Source organism: Notolepis coatsorum (genome assembly GCF_963971535.1).
Source record: "Notolepis coatsorum genome assembly, chromosome: 5".
Taxonomy (NCBI): domain Eukaryota; kingdom Metazoa; phylum Chordata; class Actinopteri; order Aulopiformes; family Paralepididae; genus Notolepis; species Notolepis coatsorum.
The window spans coordinates 147,037,375-147,057,132 of NC_140169.1; the positions used below are offsets into that span (position 1 = coordinate 147,037,375).

Consider the following 19,758-nt stretch of genomic DNA (forward strand, 5'->3'; position numbering starts at 1 on the left):
TTTTTAATTATCATATTTTGCACAGATAATGCTTACATTTAGAAAGCCTTTTGAATGCATCCAGTGAAATTATTAATTACCTGAAATTATTCAGTTTTTTTGGGGGGAAACCCTGCATATATCGGTATCGGTTGATATCGGTATCGGTATCGAAATTAAGAGTTGGACAATATCGGAATATCGGTATCGGTAAAAAAGCCAATATCGAGCATCCCTAAAAATAACCTCTGTTTTGAATGTGAACTGGAATTGTGACAAAACACTTCATGGACGCCCTCGGCTGGTCTGACGGGAAAACAAAAGTGTGAGATAATCCAAGCCATATCTCTTTCAGGGGTCTGTCCTCTTTATTTGTGAATTAGAGAGTATACAATCCTTAATGTACTTGAATGATTATCACACTTTATAAAGATGTATATTGTGGTAATAATAATAATGCAGGACCTGTTCAGAGGTCTTTAATTGGCATGCAATTATCCTCAATGTTTTAGCGGTTAGCACACACAGTTAGCACACACACACCGGAACACACACACGCATGCATTGTCTTTGTAGGATCGCCGATGCGATTTGTCTCTGCGCTTAACCCATCCCGTCGTCCTTCCCCCCAAGGGCAGCCGGGAGCAGACAGGCGTCGGCGAGGGCCGCGCCCCGGGGACCAATCCAAGTGCTCCTGTCCGTCTTCGTCAAGGACGCCACAGCGTTAGCGATCTGTTGTTGTGCATGTTTTTCCATTGGGTTTATCTTATTGGGGGGGAACCCTTGCGAGCACGAGGAGAACATGCAAACTCCACACAGAAAGGCCTGGGAGATACCCCACCTGGGTACCTGGCAACATGGAAACCTGGTCCCCAAGCGGGAATCGAACCCTGTGAGGCGACAGTGTTAACCACTACACCACCGTGCCGCTGCATCAAGCAATATGTCTCGTAGTGGTGGAGAGGGTTAGGGTACATAGTCATACTACATATATATATACAGACTACAGTTGTACTTTTCAACACATTGTGTGTCTAGTAAGGTTGTGTTGTTCTTTTCAGCGCAATGTGTTAATATGTTTCTCAACACAATCATCATCATCTTCGTTTTATGTCCTTTTTTCCCCATTACAGTGAGGTTGGACAAGAGTGTTAATAATGTGTTATGTTACTGTCTTCAACAACTCGTATAGAAAATAACACAAAATGTGTTGTCCTTGATTGAACTTTATTAACAGATTGCAGAATGGGTACAATACAGTACTGCTCAATACATACAATTGTTAAGGGGATGCAGACCAGAGAAAGACTTTCGTCTTGTTTACATCAGGGTCCCCCATTTTCAATTCATCATATATGACACACATGACATACAGTACAGATAGACAGTACTGCTGCATCTATACATTTATGACATACCAGATTTGCAAATACAGTACTGTTTGTGATACAAAAAGTGTCCAGAAAAGAGTGTATATACATTTGACGTAGAAACTGTACATTGGAGGAGGTTGTAGGGGGTGGGTGGGGGACACTGTACACATATCCTTAACTGGATATGTGTTGAAAATAATGTGCTTTTTGCAGGTTAAGACGTAGAGCATCTTTGCCCAAAACATTATCCCTCATTTTGAACTCATCATTACGGAATCGTATTGCTGCCACACCAGAAACAGAAACCAGAAAATGATCAGTATCACGTTATAACGTGAAACGTTTATTGTTATAACAAGATGTTTTTCACATTATGTTCACGTTATTACGACAATATAGCTACTATTTATCACCTTATACTATAATGTGAAACGTTTTATGTTAAAAACTATAAAGTTATCACGTTAAAACAAAACGTTTCACATTATACAGTGACAAATAGTATATTGTTATAACAAGACAAGTTTCTTGTTATAATGTGATAAGTTTGTATACGTCGTAATAACGTGATACTGATCTTTCCTTTCTGTTTCTGGTGTGGCAGCAACATCACCATCCTGCTCAGACAACAATAACAACCCGTTTGGTTTCAGCTTAGCAACCCTGGGGGAGGACGTGTTGGGGGGGGGGGACTAGAGAGAGGAGCGAGTCTAATGATCACCTTGTTCATTCAGATTCAGCAGTATTGCTCTAAAACATTTAAAAGTGAAACGATATACTATTGTGTTGTGTCGTGTAGATCTCGCAGCAGGCTTATTCGTATGTGTCGCTTCCCCTGGGAGCACGCGGGTTATGTAGGGCCAGTGTTCAGGCTGTGCGTAATTGGAAACGCACCTACTATGGGGTTCTCGGCTAAGAAGAAAGTTTGGATTTTCGACGGGCTTCAAAGTGAAAACACTGGAATATAACACATGTATGGCGTGTATATATATATTATACATGTATATAAATAATACGTACACGGTGCTCCTGAGCTGGACGAGTGGGTTTCGCCGTGGAAACGATGGGTGTCGCACGCATCGCAGTTTCTAGGGGATAATGGTATTATTTATCTCCATAAACAAATGGCAATTTTTCATGAAGGTAAGAGACTATTATTGTTGTGGTGGACATTTGGCACAATAGAAAAATAAAACATAATTGAATGACCATGTTATTCTCCAGAAATAGGTGCCATTTACCACATGACGCGCGGACGCAAGGACTCGTTCATTTGGGAATGACGTGTCTGCTGTTCCATGCAGCGATATGGTTGTTTGATCATGTAATTAACCCCAAAAGCAGCGATATGGTTGTCATGATCATCTAATTAACCCCAAAAGCAGCGATACGGTTGTTTTATCATCTAATTAACCCCAGAAGCATCACAATGATGGGGGCTGACAGCCGCGACGACACTCCACTGACTTTCTGAAGGATATCTCGGCATTCCGTGAACTTAACCACCACTGCGTCTTTTTGAGAGCAGTATTACAGATTTATGGAACAACAAGGAGTATCTTCACTCATCTCTGTCTCGGAACCAACATGTCTCTGAACCGGGTCCACGCCACAGACACAGACCATGGAGAGGGTCGGACGCGCCGCGGAGTGACCGTGCGCCAGGCGGGCCGCGGCCCGTGCGTAATGCGCCGCCTCACCTTTGCACCCGAGTCTCTGGAGCGGCTCTACCAGACCTACTTCTACCGCCAGCGGCAAGAAACCCTCCTCGTGTTGGCGATGTTCGCCGTTCTCTTCAACAGCTACGTCATCGTCATGTGCGCGGTGGTGTACACCGAGGACCAGCTGGCCATGCTGGTGGTCGCGGCGGGCGGCCTGGCGGCGGATCTCGTCTTCTATTCGCTCTGCCGCTGGAGGCCCCCCGCAGCGCCGGTGTCCCGCGGCGCGGTCCCGTACGTACTGTGGCTCATGATCGCCGTGCACGTGCTGTGTTACATGGCGCTGAACTACCGCCGCGCGCCCCACTCCAGCGACTCGGTGGGCTGGCAAGCCTTCTTCAGCTTCTCCTGTTTCCTGACGTTACCCCTCAACCTGGTCGCCCTCCTGCTGCTGACGGCTCTCTCCTGCGGGATACACACCTTGGTTCTGGGGGTGACCGCGCTCCACAGGCTCCAGGACCCACACGGACTCATGCTGGTGAGACAGGTAAAGCTACGGGGCCGGGAGGAGGAGAGGTGGGAGGGTGTATGTATTGGGGAGTAAGTTGTAACCTTGTTTTGTTTAACCTTTACTTACGCAGGGTAGGTTCGCTGAGCACAGATGCTCTTCACATTCACACAGTTCCATTCACACCTGGGAGCTGCCCAGTACAACCACAGTCTGACACCTGGGAGCTGCCCAGTACAACCACAGTCTGACACCTGGGAGCTGCCCAGTACAACCACAGTCTGACACCTGGGAGCTGCCCAGTACAACCACAGTCTGCCACCTGGGAGCTGCCCAGTACAACCACAGTCTGACACCTGGGAGCTGCCCAGTACAACCACAGTCTGACACCTGGGAGCTGCCCAGTACAACCACAGTCTGACACCTGGGAGCTGCCCAGTACAACCACAGTCTGACACCTGGGAGCTGCCCAGTACAACCACATGCAGTCTGACACCTGGGAGCTGCCCAGTACAACCACAGTCTGACACCTGGGAGCCGCCCAGTACAACCACAGTCTGACACCTGGGAGCTGCCCAGTACAACCACAGTCTGACACCTGGGAGCTGCCCAGTACAACCACAGTCTGACACCTGGGAGCTGCCCAGTACAACCACAGTCTGACACCTGGGAGCTGCCCAGTACAACCACAGTCTGCCACCTAGGAGCTGCCCAGTACAACCACAGTCTGACACCTGGGAGCCGCCCAGTACAACCACAGTCTGACACCTGGGAGCCGCCCAGTACAACCACAGTCTGACACCTGGGAGCTGCCCAGTACAACCACAGTCTGACACCTGGGAGCTGCCCAGTACAACCACAGTCTGACACCTGGGAGCTGCCCAGTACAACCACAGTCTGACACCTGGGAGCCGCCCAGTACAACCACAGTCTGACACCTGGGAGCTGCCCAGTACAACCACAGTCTGACACCTGGGAGCCGCCCAGTACAACCACAGTCTGACACCTGGGAGCTGCCCAGTACAACCACAGTCTGACACCTGGGAGCTGCCCAGTACAACCACAGTCTGACACCTGGGAGCTGCCCAGTACAACCACAGTCTGACACCTGGGAGCTGCCCAGTACAACCACAGTCTGACACCTGGGAGCTGCCCAGTACAACCACAGTCTGACACCTGGGAGCCGCCCAGTACAACCACAGTCTGACACCTGGGAGCTGCCCAGTACAACCACAGTCTGACACCTGGGAGCTGCCCAGTACAACCACAGTCTGACACCTGGGAGCCGCCCAGTACAACCACAGTCTGACACCTGGGAGCTGCCCAGTACAACCACAGTCTGACACCTGGGAGCTGCCCAGTACAACCACAGTCTGACACCTGGGAGCTGCCCAGTACAACCACAGTCTGACACCTGGGAGCCGCCCAGTACAACCACAGTCTGACACCTGGGAGCTGCCCAGTACAACCACATGCAGTCTGACACCTGGGAGCTGCCCAGTACAACCACAGTCTGACACCTGGGAGCTGCCCAGTACAACCACAGTCTGACACCTGGGAGCTGCCCAGTACAACCACAGTCTGACACCTGGGAGCTGCCCAGTACAACCACAGTCTGACACCTGGGAGCTGCCCAGTACAACCACAGTCTGACACCTGGGAGCTGCCCAGTACAACCACAGTCTGACACCTGGGAGCTGCCCAGTACAACCACAGTCTGACACCTGGGAGCTGCCCAGTACAACCACAGTCTGACACCTGGGAGCTGCCCAGTACAACCACAGTCTGACACCTGGGAGCTGCCCAGTACAACCACAGTCTGACACCTGGGAGCCGCCCAGTACAACCACATGCAGTCTGACACTGTTGGCCACTGAGCAACTCCACTGGAGCAGTTGGGAGTTAAGTGCCTTGCTCAAGGACACTTGAGCGGCAGATTTTTCCTGCCGGTCCGGTCCCGGGGATTGAACCGGCGACCTTCCGGTCACAAACCCGCTTCTCTAACCTTTAGGCCACCGCTGCCCTGAGAATAAGATGATAATAATAATAATAATAATAATAATAATAATAATAATAATAATAATAATAATAATAATAATAATAATAATAATAATAATAATAATATCTTAAATTTATATAGCGCCTTTCAGGAGACCCAAGGCGCTTAACAGCTAAGGGAGGGAACAACGTAACAGCAAAATAATAATCAAAAGGAAAGAAAGAAAGAAAACAAAAGAAAAAAGGGGAAATCAGGCAGAGTCATTTACAAATTTGGTGAAGAGGTGGGTTTTGAGTTGGGATTTGAAGGAGTGCAGGGATATAGCACTACGGATGTTTGGAGGGAGTGAGTTCCAGAGGGTGGGTGCGGCCACAGAGAAGGCTCTGGGATGTTCAGTCCGCATGTTGGTGGTGGGGATGGAGAGGAGACCGGAGTCAGAGGACCGCAGCCTCCGGGGCGGGATGTAGGGATGGAGGAGGTCCGCTAGGTACCGGGGGGCAAGGGAGTGAAGGGCTTTGTAGGTGATGAGGAGGATCTTGAAATTGATGCAGGACTTGACTGGAAGCCAGTGGAGGTGGATGAGGGTGGGGGTGATGTGGTGCCAGGACTTGATGCAGGTGAGAACCCTGGCAGCAGAATTTTGCACTTATTGTAGCCTGTTCAGGCCATTACTGATAAGATAAGTGTTCTTGAATAATACTACTAATAATAATAATAATAACAATAATACTACTACTAATGATAATTATAATAGTAATAACTCAGATGTGGAAGGTAAAAGGATGAATGAATGAATGAATGAATGAAAACTTTATTTAACAGATTTCAGAATGGGTACAATACAGTACGGCTCAATACACACAATTGTTAAGGGGATGCAGACCTGAGAAAGACTTTCGTCTTGTTTACATCAGGGTCCCCCATTTTCAATTCATAGTGACATTTATGACATACACAACATACATGACATCATGACATTTATGGCATAGGGACATACATGACATACAGGTATTTAGTACTGATACATTTGTGACATACACGATATTCAAATATACAGTACTGTTACCCATAGATCCTGACAGAGTATATGATGGGGAGGAGACTGTACATTAGGGGGGGGTGGGTGGGTGGGAGAGAAATATACATACGGTGGGGAGAGAATATATACATACGGTGGGGAGGGGACTGTACATTAGGAGGGGGTGGGGGGGTTTGGACATTTACGGTGGCCAGTTTAGAATTGCAGCCTCCCGTAGGTGCTCTTTAAGAGCGGTTTTGAATGTGGGTAGGGATTCACATTCCTTTACAGCTTTGGGTAGGGCGTTCCACATTGATGTGGCATAATTGCGAAACGTGTTTAGTCCCTTGTTTGAGCCGAATCTGGGTTTAACATGATTTCTTGAGCTTCCTCTGGTGTTGTGGTCGTGGTATTCACTGACCTTTGGGAAGTATTTTGACATGTACATGGGTACCTTAGTCGTATAGTGTATCTTGTAGACCACTGCCACATGACAAAGGGTTAACCCTTTCACTGCGACAATGCATAAGGTTAACCCTTTCACTGCCACACGACAAAGGGTTAACCCTTTCACTGCAACAATACAGAATGTTAACCCTTTCACCACCACACTACCAAAGGGTTAACCCTTTCACTGCAACAATACAGAAGGTTAACCCGTTCACTGCCACATGACAAATGGTTAACCTTATGTAGTGTGGTAGTGAAAGGCTAACCTGTAGTGTGGTAGTGAAAGGCTAACCTTCTGTAGTGTGGTAGTGAAAGGGTTAACCTGCTGTAGTGTGGTAGTGAAAGGGTTAAACTGCTGTAGTGTGGTAGTGAAAGGTTAACCTTCTGTAGTGTGGTAGTGAAAGGGTTAACCTGCTGTAGTGTGGTAGTGAAAGGGTTAACCTGCTGTAGTGTGGTAGTGAAAGGGTTAACCTGCTGTAGTGTGGTAGTGAAAGGGTAACCTGCTGTAGTGTGGTAGTGAAAGGGTTAACCTGCTGTAGCGTGGTAGTGAAAGGGTTAACCTGCTGTATTGTGGTAGTGAAAGGGTTAACCTGCTTTAGTGTGGTAGTGAAAGGTTAATCTTCTGTAGTGTGGTAGTGAAAGGTTAACCTTCTGTAGTGTGGTAGTGAAAGGGTTAACCTGCTGTAGTGTGGTAGTGAAAGGGTTAACCTGCTGTAGTGTGGTAGTGAAAGGTTAACCTTCTGTAGTGTGGTAGTGAAAGGGTTAACCTGCTGTAGTGTGGTAGTGAAAGGGTTAACCTTCTGTAGTGTGGTAGTGAAAGGGTTAACCTGCTGTAATGTGGTAGTGAAAGGGTTAACCTTCTGTAGTGTGGTAGGGGATCCAAGCAAGTTACATGAAAATCTTGGTGATTATTACTGATGCTACTGTGACCGTCGACTGAAGGTTATAGTCTTCCCCCCCCCCCCCCCCCCCCCCCCAGCTCATGGCCAACGTGGTGCTGTACCTGTGCGCGGCCACCGTGGGTGTGATGTCATACTACATGGCAGACAGGAAGTACAGGACGGCCTTCCTGGAGGCCCGTCAGTCCCTGGAGGTCAAACTCACCCTGGAGGAGCAGAGCACCCAGCAGGTGTGTAGGGACACACACACACACACACACACACACACACACACACACACACACGCACACACACACACACACACACACACACCCACCCGCCCAAGGTGCTCTGAGCTGTTATTTGACCTCTGTGACCTCTGGGACACCCAGCTGGGACACCCAGTGCTCGTGGCCTAATTACAGGCATGTTTTGCTCAGCGCGGGGTTAATAGGCTGATTAGAGGGACTGTCATCATCATTGGACCCATCGTTAGGGAGATGCTGCTGTAAGTCGGCCTGTGAGAATATACCTCAACAGCAGAGGAGGGTGACCTTAAGGTGAACTCCAAACTCCAAAAATAAGGTAGTTGTGTAACTCTTTTACATGCAGTACAAACAGGTGGTTATTGGCATCAGCCCCAGAACTCACATATATATATATAAAAAAAAATGATCTGATATCAATATAGCGGTCGATATTCACACACATCTTTAGCAAGGATCCTCAAATTTGGTTATCGAGGAGTTGTCACAAGTTTATTTGCCTATATTTACGTTTTTCTTCTTCTATATTCTTTGCCTATATTTATATTTTCAATTAGAAACTGGCCCCGGTAAATGTCCATCCATCCATCTTTCTATCTATCTATCTATCTATCTATCTATCTATCTATCTATCTATCTATCTATCTATCTATCTATCTATCTATCTATCTATCTATCTATCTATCTATCTATCTATCTATCTATCTATCTATCTATCTATCTATCTATCTCTCTCTCTCTCTCTCTCTCTCTCTCTCTCTCTCTCTCTCTCTCTATCTATCTATCTATCTATCTATCTATCTATCTATCTATCTATCTATCTATCTATCTATCTATCTATCTATCTATCTATCTATCTAATATCTATCTATCTGTCTATTATGTCTGTCTGTCTGTCTGTCTGTCTGTCTGTCTGTCTGTCTGTCTGTCTGTCTGTCTGTCTGTCTGTCTGTCTGTCTGTCTGTTTATATGTCTGTGTATCTGTCTGTCTGTCTGTCTGTCTGTCTGTCTGTCTGTCTGTCTGTCTGTCTGTCTGTCTGTCTGTCTGTCTGTCTGTCTGTCTGTCTGTCTGTCTGTCTGTCTGTCTGTCTGTCTGTCTGTTTATATGTCTGTGTATCTGTCTGTCTGTCTGTCTGTCTGTACCTGTCGACTCCTCTCTCTTTTCTCCTATCCTTTTTGCCTATTAGTTTCTTTCTCCATCTTTCCACACACCATCACTATATAATCAAATAATTGTGCTGAGTTTCACTTGCTGATGAGCCAATTATCTTGGCCTGTCTCACTGCAGTATCCTGTGTCATCTTACATGGCTGTGAGGTGGCGATTGAGTTGATTCAAAGGGCCACAGGAAAACACATCAGATCCAACGTTACCCTTGCCACCATGACAGGGCTGATGAGTTCAAGTTCTCCTGTTATTATTGTTGTAGTTATTCTTCTTTCATTCTTCACTGCATCATGTCTCTGTGATTGGGTGTGTTCTTTCTGGCTGCTGCTATTTATAACAAACAGGACAGACCTGGGAGACATGGTGAGATGATGAGATGGTGAGATGGTGGTCTAATGGTGGCATGGTGAGAGGTGAGATGGTCTAATGGTGGCATGGTGAGATTCCAGAACATGGTGAAATGATGAGATGGTGAGATAGGGGGTGGGGGAGGGATGGCAAAGTGACAGAGAGAGAGAGAGCAATGGTGACGAAATAGATATAAGAGAATGACAGGATAGAGAGAGAGAGAGAGAGAGAGAGAGAGAGAGAGAGAGAGAGAGAGAGAGAGAGAATTCTCAGAGTGCCCTGCCTGTGGGGGCTGCTGGGAGATGGGCACAGCCACCCAATCAGAGCATGTCTAACTGCTTACCGTTGCCGAGGTTGCAGAATCCTATGGGATTCTTCAAAGGCTTCACGTATGATTACGTATAAAGTATAACTCACCATCTTTAGATAATAAAGTACTCAACCTCTACTGTCTTTAACTATGAATGAACACAACACTAACTTACCATCTTTAGCTAATAAAGTGCTCAACCTCTACTGTCTTTAACTATGAAGGAACACAACACTGTAACTTACCATCTTTAGATAATAAAGTACTCAACTTCTACTGTCTTTAACTATGAATGAACACAACACTCTAACTTACCATCTTTAGATAATAAAGTACTCAACCTCTACTGTCTTTAACTATGAAGGAACACAACACTCTAACCTACCATCTTTAGATAATAAAGTACTCAACCTCTACTGTCTTTAACTCTGAATGAACACAACACTTTAACTTACCACCTTTAGATAATAAAGTACTCAACCTCTACTGTCTTTAACTATGAATGAACACAACACTGTAACTTACCATCTTTAGATAATAAAGTTTGAAAACATTGTTATTCTGAAAACTTAAATATTGGCCCGATATGCGCTCGTCACCAATGCAAGAGACTCCGGTCTCGAATCCGGGTGTCAGCATGGAAGACAGGAAGTAGCGGGGGTAGTGTGAGCCTCCCATGCGCTACACCTCACCACTGAGAGTTTGCGCTGTCTGGTGAAAAGATGCGACAGGCTGCCTCCTCGTGTACCGGAGGGGACACGTGATGCAAGGCTTCTATCCTCCCTATGACCGACCAGTGGGAGGCATAGTCGAGCAACGTTCAAGACAGGAGAGGGGAGAATTGGAAATACGAAATTGGGATGGGAGAAAAATAGAAAATAAGGAGAAAAAGGGGATAAAAAAATAATATTGGCCCGATATCCGGTATCAGTATTGTGTCTGCATCAGTGCATACTGTAGCCACAGTACTTTCCTGTGTCTCTCTATAATCACATCAACAAGCACATACTCCTGCCATTGCCCTTGAGCAAGGCACTACTGGAGTTGGTCCCTGGGCCCACCAGACTATGGCTGCCCACAGACTGCTCCTAAAATAGTTAGGATGAGTTAAATGTAGAGGACAAATTTCCGGTATATATACAAAAGAAAGAAAGAAAGAAAAACTACTTGGCAAATGAAGAGATTGTAATTAGGGCAGGGCGATATGGCCAAAATATCACATCACGTTTTCTTAGTGTTGATGGTAGGGCTGGGCGATATAACGAAAGGTTATCCTATAACCTAGTTATATGAATACTGGCTGAGCGTCTCGCTCTTCGCCATTATGAGATATCTCTTATCTCCTAGCACCTACTGTGCTCACGAACAAACAATTGCACTCACATGCATGTGACCAGGCCACGCCCCCGCGTCCTGCTATATGACACCGGACATGGTCACACTCTACTTTCCTCTACCACTCTAGCACCGCACAGCACAGGCGGGACCACGTGTGACACATCACCCCGTGGCACACCCCTGCTAGCCCACCAAAAGGCGGAAGGCAGGAGAGGTCCTAGACCTCAGAACCGCCTGGGAGACAGAACCCCCAGTCATGTCCACGAGGTAAAACTTAACGAAGGGACCCGGGGAGGACCAGGAGGCCGCAGGACAGATGTCCTCCACCGAGGCCCCCCCTAACAGGGCAGCAGCCCGAGGGGGGACCTGTCCAGCCAACGTGCAGCAAAAGGCAACGCCTTCGCACAACCAATGTGACAGGTGCTGCTTGGACAGCGCCTCACCCACGCAAGGGTCGTAACAAACAAACAGTTGATCGGAAGCCCTGAGATCCCGAGTCCGACTGAGGTAACCCCCAGTGCACGGACAGGACACGACAGGTGAAGGCCCGCCTCCAACTCACTAGCGTGAGGAGGCGGACGAACGCCTGAACCACAATATCCCTGGAGCGAAAAGAGCTCCGGATATTCTTTGGCACGAAGACTGGATTAGGCCTCAGAGTCGCACCGCTATTGGCCCGAATAGACAGGCACTCAGGCCGTACCGAGAGAGCACACAGCTCACCCACGCGTTTAGTGGAGGTGATGGCCAAAAAGAACGCAGTCTCCAAGACAGCTGATCCAATGGTGCCTGCTCAAGAGGCTCAAACGGGGCCTCCGACAACCGGCCCAGGACCAGTTGGAGGTCCCACTCAGAGACAGAGAATGTTCCACAGGCTTGAGATGCCGAGTGCCAAGCAGGAATGTTCCATGAGAGGGTGGCTGAACAATGTTCTGCCCCCACACTCGACCATACGCCACTCCTCAGCGTAAGCCGCGGTAGAGGACGGAGCGTGCGCGTAGTGCTGGGCGATATAACGATAAATATCGCGATATATTTTAATAATCGATATAGAATATCGAAATTTAAGAAAAATCGTTTTTTTTTTTTTTTTTTTTTTTTTTGTGACCTGCAACAGGGCAGTTTTAAAACCAGAGACAGTGGACAGACTTGTCTTTCTTGCCTGCAACTTAAAGTAATGGCTTTGCTTGTCCAAATGACAATACTGACCAAATTGAGATTTATTTTTCTCTTGTCCATTTATTTTGTTTGCTTTCTAATTTAAAATACAGTTTGAAACCGTCTGTACACAGTAGGCTATGTGTGCTAGCAGAACTAGACTCCAGTCACGAGTCACGGTGCACATGTGCGGTGGTTTGTCCACCAAAAAAGCGCCAAAAGATCGAAAATAAACGAGCAGAGCCAGAACTGTTCAACTCCCCTGGAGCCACAGCCAGCAGAGAAGCCGGTTTACTTTCGCTTTTAAACCAGCTGCAGCCTGAGAACTGGAGTGTGAGGGGATGTAACACTAAAGATGGCGGCATTGACAAAGAATTGCTGCAAAATAAACATACATCTGTTGTTAAAAAAATTATAATAATTCAAACAAAATTTATTTTTATTTTATTTTATTTTAGACTTATAACAATATCGATAATATTGAATATCGAGTGATATGATATTGTTATTGATATCGTTATTGCGATATCATTTTTGGCCATATCGCCCAGCCCTAGTTGATGGTATTTCGTTTTCCAGTACAAATTACAATGTGATATTTTTATGTTATCTTGTGATACAATTGTATGTTGCTATTTCTGTCAAAATGGTCAATTTTCATTAACCTTTTTTAATACTGCTGCAAGGATTTGATTAACTTTTAAATATCCAGTATGTACATTTCTTTTTACAACATGTACATATTGTAGAAAACTGTAAAATCCTTCCCTTTGCATGGATCCGTGACGGTATACGTTAATATTTGGTAGAGGTGGGACTCCCCACGATATTATCACAATACTAGAATCACAATATTGTAATATTGCGATATATAAAACGTATTACCTTTTTTCAACTGCAAATTATGTCCCCAATGGAAAACTTTGTCAACAAGAATAGAAATATATATACAATGTACATCATCTGTTTTATCTAATAAGATAAAGCTTTCAGTCTGTATATAATAAATAAATATAATAAAACTCCAATCAATTTATTATAGCAAAATGTGATTGTCAAGCAAAACGAAATGTGGGCATCATAACAGCAGCATTGGGGGAGGGGGGAGTGGAGGTACACAGTTATGGGCAGCGTAATAGTACAAAGACAAAAATATAGGCAAGGTAACAAAGTGTAAACAAAGGTGCAGATGAGAGTCTGTATCGGTTATATACTCTATGTATGTAAATGTGTGTTGGGAAGTAAAGGGAAGAACTTGACTACCGTCTGCTGTCCCATCCTTCCTGCACCCACACATTGGTGACCCTGACGTGATAAGTGAGCCACCACAATATTATATATACTGTGTAAGAGTATAACTATATACTATGAGTAAGAGTAAAAGTAAACAGTATACACAAGGTGCAGCATACACAAGGTACCCTAACAAGGTATCCTAACTTGCATGATACCCTAACTGGCTTGATATTTATGCCATGCAGGTTTTGGTGGTTTATTCCTAATAACTCGAGTTCTGCAGCCTTTGTCCTCCAGCTAGTTCTCCAGCTAGTTCTGTGTGTGTTCAGGAGGAGCTGCTGTTGTCCATCCTGCCCAAACACATCGCGGACGAGATGCTGCAGGGCATGAAGAAGGAGGCCAACCAGAGCGAGGTCCGACAGCAGCAGTTCAACACCATGTACATGTATCGCCACGAGAACGTCAGGTCAGAGGTCACACCTGAAAAACCACACTGTCCTCTTCTCTCACCGTCAATCATCCTTTCGGTTCATCTTCTTTCTTCATCCCTATGTTCCCTCATGCCTACATCCCCACAGCACAGGCACTGTGTGTAGCTACTCCCTCCCTAATGCACATCACGTGTTGTTGCCCCCCCCCTTAACCCTTTCACTACCACGCCGTCTGTAGTGGTAGTGAAAGGTTAACCTTCTGTAGTGTGGTAGTGAAAGTCCCCTCCAAACTCATATCCAAGCTCAGGGACCTGGGCTTGAACTATGACCTCTGCCAGTGGGTCTTGGACTTCCTGACGGGCAGACCCCAGGTGGTGAGAGCAGGCAACTGCACCTCCTCATCCATCACCCTCAACATAGGGGCCCCCCAGGGCTGTGTTCTGAGTCCCCTCCTCTACTCCCTGTACACACATGACTGTGTGGCTCAGCGGAGCAACAACACAATCATCAAATTTGCTGACGACACAGTAGTAGTGGGCCTGATCTCTGCAAACGACGAGAGGGCCTACCTGGAAGAGGTCAAGGTCCTGGCGGGATGGTGCCAGGAGAACAGACTCTCCCTGAACGTCAGCAAAACAAAGGAGATGATTGTGGACTTTAGGAGGTCGGGGGTCAGGGACTACAGCCCCCTCAGCATCGACGGGGCACCGGTTGAGAGAGTGAACAGTTTTAAGTACCTCGGAGTCAACATTTCCGAGGACTTGACATGGACCACACACATTGACAGTGTTGTGAAGAAGGCGCGACAACGCTTCTACTTCCTCAGGCGCCTAAGGAAGTTCCAAGTCAGTCAGAAGATCCTTAAGAACTTCTACTCATGTACAATAGAGAGCATCCTGACTGGCAATATCACCTCCTGGTTTGGGAATAGCACCGTACAAGACCATAGCAGACTACAGATAGTGGCCCGTTCAGCCGAACGCACAATTGGAGGGGGGCTTCCCACCCTCCAGAACATTTACAACAAGCGGTGCAGGGGTAAGGCTAAGAGAATCATCAAGAACTCCAGCCACCCAAACAACTGCCTCTTTGAACTGCTGCGGTCAGGCAAGCGATACCGGAGTCTCATGGCGAGCACAGAAAGACTCAGAAGAAGCTTCTATCCCCAGGCCATCAGGCTGCTCAACGAACAATAAACACTATGCAACAACCATCAAATGCACACAGCACACACATCCACACGCGCACACTCACTTTAAACAAACAACACATTGCAGCACCCACTCTCCACACTTTAGATCACCTAAACACACTTTATATTTATTGGTAAAGGATTTGCACTACAACTCGTACACCTTACTGTAAATTGTACCTAAATTGTACCTCATCCCACATAGTATATTGTATATTGTATGGTAACTCAGTTACTTCTATTCTGCATCGAACATTGTACATATGTCTATACTGAACACTGTGACTTCTATTTTTACTTCTATTACATGCTATACTATTTTATTTCAAACTTATCTTGTCTAGCACAGTCTCTGGAGCGTAACAGTAAGAAGCATTTTGTATAAAAGTATTCTGTACTTCTGTATGACAACTATTAAAGAAACTTGAAACTTGAAAGGTTAACCTTCTGTAGTGTGGTAGTGAAAGGTTAACCTTCTGTAGTGTGGTAGTGAAAGGTTAACCGTCTGTAGTGTGGTAGTGAAAGGGTTAACCTTCTGTAGTGTGATAGTGAAAGGTTAACCTTCTGTAGTGTGGTAGTGAAAGGGTTAACCTTCTGTAGTGTGGTAGTGAAAGGTTAACCTTCTGTAGTGTGTGGTAGTGAAAGGGTTAACCTTCTGTAGTGTGTGGTAGTGAAAGGGTTAACCTTCTGTAGTGTGGTAGTGAAAGGGTTAACCTTATGTCGTGTGGTAGTGAAAGGTTAACCCTTCTGTAGTGTGGTAGTGAAAGGGTTAACCTTCTTGTAGTGTGGTAGTGAAAGGTTAACCTTCTGTAGTGTGGTAGTGAAAGGGTTAACCTTCTGTAGTGTGTGGTAGTGAAAGGGTTAACCTTCTGTAGTGTCCCCTATAGCCTCAGTCAGAACCAACAACACACATTCTGAATATTTCCCTCTCTTTCGCTCTACCCGGCAAGGCTGCAATTTGAGTCCCTTATTATTTAATATCGCAATAGAACCATTGGCCATTGCTCTCAGATCAAATCCTAACATAACTGGTATTCATAGGTTTGGCATCGAACAGAAGACTTCACTTTATGCGGATGACTTGCTTTTATATGTATCGAATCTCTCTGTCTCTATTCCAGCTGCCCTTGATGTTTTCAGTTCATTCGGTGAAATATCAGGATATAAACTAAACTTAGATAAAAGTGAGCTATTCCCTCTGAATGCTGAAGGTCGAAATGACCCCTTACATACTTTGCCCTTTAAAATTTCCCCACTTGGCTTCACATATCTTGGCATTCGTTTCACAGACAAATTTAAGGATTTATTTAAATTTAACTTCTCCCCTTTGTTAAGCAAACTGCATAAAGACTTTGAACGATGGCCGCTATTACCCCTGTCCTTAACGGCACGAGTCAACTCAGTTAAAATGAACTCCCTGCCAAAATTCTCATACCTTTTTCAATGTTTACCCAATGTTTACCCATCTTTCTCACACAAGCATTCTTCCAGAAAATTGACAGTTTGGTGTCGCAGTTCATCTGGAATAGGAGAGTCCCTAGGCTCGGTAAAGCCCTCCTACAAAGACCAAAGCCTCTGGGAGGGATGGCTCTGCCCAATTTTAAATTCTATTATTGGGCAGCCAACTTTAGAGCACTACAACATTGGGCAAGGTTCGAAGACACACCTTCATCCCCTGTATGGTTGCTTTTGGAATCCTCTTCTTCCAGCCCTGCCTCACTGGCTGCTCTGGCTCACGCACCTCTACCTTTTCCCACCTCTCCCTACTCTAAAAATATCATTGTCAAATCAACACTCAGGATATGGAATCAGTTCAGACGACATTTTGGTTTACAATCTTTTTCTTTACTAGCTCCAATTACAGCTAACCCTGTTTTCCCCCCCTCTGTGATGGATAGAGCTTTTCTCTCCTGGTCCCCTCTTGGTATTAGAACGTTCAGTGATTTATATATAGAAAATATTTTTGCATCATTTGAACAACTGTCTGACAAGTTTTCTCTTTCGAGGTCACATTTCTTCAGATACTTGCAAGTCCGCAGTTTTGTACGTAATATCAACCCACAGTTCCCCAAACTCCCAGAAGCCACTCCTATTGACACTTTACTAAAGCCTACACTGGTCACAAAGGGTATTATATCTGTCCTGTATGGCTTGATTTCCTCACTGCGTCCTACCTCATTAGAAAAGATCAGGAGGAGATGGGAGGAGGACCTGGGTGAGGACATCACAGAAGACCTGTGGGAGGATATTTTACACCGGGTCCACTCCTCTTCAATTTGTGCCAGGCACGGACTGATCCAATGTAAAATTGTTCACCGTTCACACTTTACTAAAGTCAGGCTAGCCAAGATCTATGGCAACATTGATCCCACCTGTGACAGATGCCACCGTGCCCCTGCTACACATAGTCACATGTTTTGGTCCTGCCCTTCCCTGCATAACTTTTGGTCTGAAATATTTGAAACTATCTCAAATAGTATTGAGATCCCAATCAGCCCGACTGCCATAACTGCTTGCTTTGGTGTCTCTAGCTCCCCTACTACTCTGTCTCTGCCACCATATAAAGCTGACCTGGTAGCATTTGTTACTCTCCTGGCTAGACGTCTCATTTTACTGCATTGGAAGTCACCCACTCCTCCATCTCACTCTATGTGGCTCAGGGATATTTTGCACTTCCTTAAGATGGAGAAAATAAGGTGTCATAAGGGGTTCTACAGCTAGATTTTATAAAACATGGGGTCGTTTCTTTACCTATGTTGGGGAACAAGGTTCAATCGACCCCCCATAAATAATGCTCACTCCTAGCCTAGCACAGTCCAGTCGATTGACCTATCTACATGTGCAAATGTAAGCGATGTCTACCTTCTTATTTAAAAAAAATATATATATATGTGTTCCATTCCTCTATTCCTGCTGTACAGTGCTTGTCCTGAGTGTACATATCTGTTTAATTGACTGTATGTCCGAAACAACATCTATATTTATTTTGTGGTGTATTCTCTTTAGTCTATATATTCAACAGACCTATACTTTGACTACTTATACGTAGCCATGTGCAATATGTATATTATTTACATTCAACAGACCTATATTCTGTTTATTTATACATAGCTCTGCCTTTGTGCAATAGGTATATTGTCTACATTCAACAGACCTATATTTTGACTACTTATATGTAGATATGTGCAATACGTCTGGCATATATGTGTACAATTTGACCTTGTGCTCATCTCATATTGCAACGAAAAAACTTCAATAAACAAAGTTTTGAAAAAAAAAAAAACGTCTGTAGTGTGTGGTAGTGAAAGGGTTAACCTTCTGTATTGTGTGGTAGTGAAAGGGTTAACCGTATGTAGTGTGGTAGTGAAAGGGTTAACCTTCTGCAGTGTGTGGTAGTGAAAGGGTTAACCTTCTGTAGTGTGTGGTAGTGAAAGGGTTAACCCCCTGACTCTGGAGAAGACGGTAAGTGCATTTCCCATAATGTTGGCGCGTTCCTTTAAAGCAGTGGTCACCAACCCTTTAAAGCAGTGGTCACCAATCCTTTAAAGCAGTGGTCACCAACCCTTTAAAGCAGTGGTCACCAACCCTTTAAAGCAGTGGTCACCAACCCTTTAAAGCAGTGGTCACCAACCCTTTAAAGCAGTGGTCACCAACCCTTTAAAGCAGTGGTCACCAACCCTTTAAAGCAGTGGTCACCAACCCTTTAAAGCAGTGGTCACCAACCCTTTAAAGCAGTGGTCACCAACCCTTTAAAGCAGTGGTCACCAACCCTTTAAAGCAGTGGTCACCAACCCGGCGTGTTCCTTTAAAGCAGTGGTCACCAACCCTTTAAAGCAGTGGTCACCAACCCTTTAAAGCAGTGGTCACCAACCCTTTAAAGCAGTGGTCACCAACCCTTTAAAGCAGTGGTCACCAACCCGGCGTGTTCCTTTAAAGCAGTGGTCACCAACCCTTTAAAGCAGTGGTCACCAACCCGGCGTGTTCCTTTAAAGCAGTGGTCACCAACCCGGCGTGTTCCTTTAAAGCAGTGGTCACCAACCCGGCGTGTTCCTTTAAAGCAGTGGTCACCAACCCTTTAAAGCAGTGGTCACCAACCCTTTAAAGCAGTGGTCACCAACCCGGCGTGTTCCTTTAAAGCAGTGGTCACCAACCCGGCGTGTTCCTTTAAAGCAGTGGTCACCAACCCGGCGTGTTCCTTTAAAGCAGTGGTCACCAACCCGGCGATCTTTGAGACTGTCCCTGTAGATCTTTCCATGAAAATTCAATTTTTTTTTTTTTTTTTTTTTTTTAGATCTTACCCTGAGAGTCCACATTACAGTTCTACTTTTGTTTTGATGTGAAAAGTAATGCTGCACTTAGTACTGACTGCACTTAGCACTGACTGAGAAAGTACACATACAGTTCTACCTTTGTTTTGATGTGAAAATGATGCTGCACTTAGCACTGACT

The 19,758-nt window shown here is 45.6% G+C and overlaps 1 protein-coding gene across 1 annotated transcript in view; it reads left to right on the forward strand.

Annotated features, from left to right (window-relative positions):
- Positions 1–3,050: 3,050 nt before the first annotated feature.
- LOC311228412 (adenylate cyclase type 3-like) overlaps positions 3,051–19,758 on the forward strand; it is a gene marked incomplete at its 3' end in the record, with an annotated part of 80,770 nt that continues 64,062 nt past the window's right edge. The window contains exons 1-3 of the mRNA XM_084314320.1: positions 3,051–3,557; positions 7,965–8,114; positions 14,016–14,152. Coding sequence (XP_084170446.1) covers positions 3,132–3,557; positions 7,965–8,114; positions 14,016–14,152 — 713 coding nt within the window. The 5' untranslated portion in view covers positions 3,051–3,131. The remainder of the gene's footprint in view (positions 3,558–7,964; positions 8,115–14,015; positions 14,153–19,758) is intronic.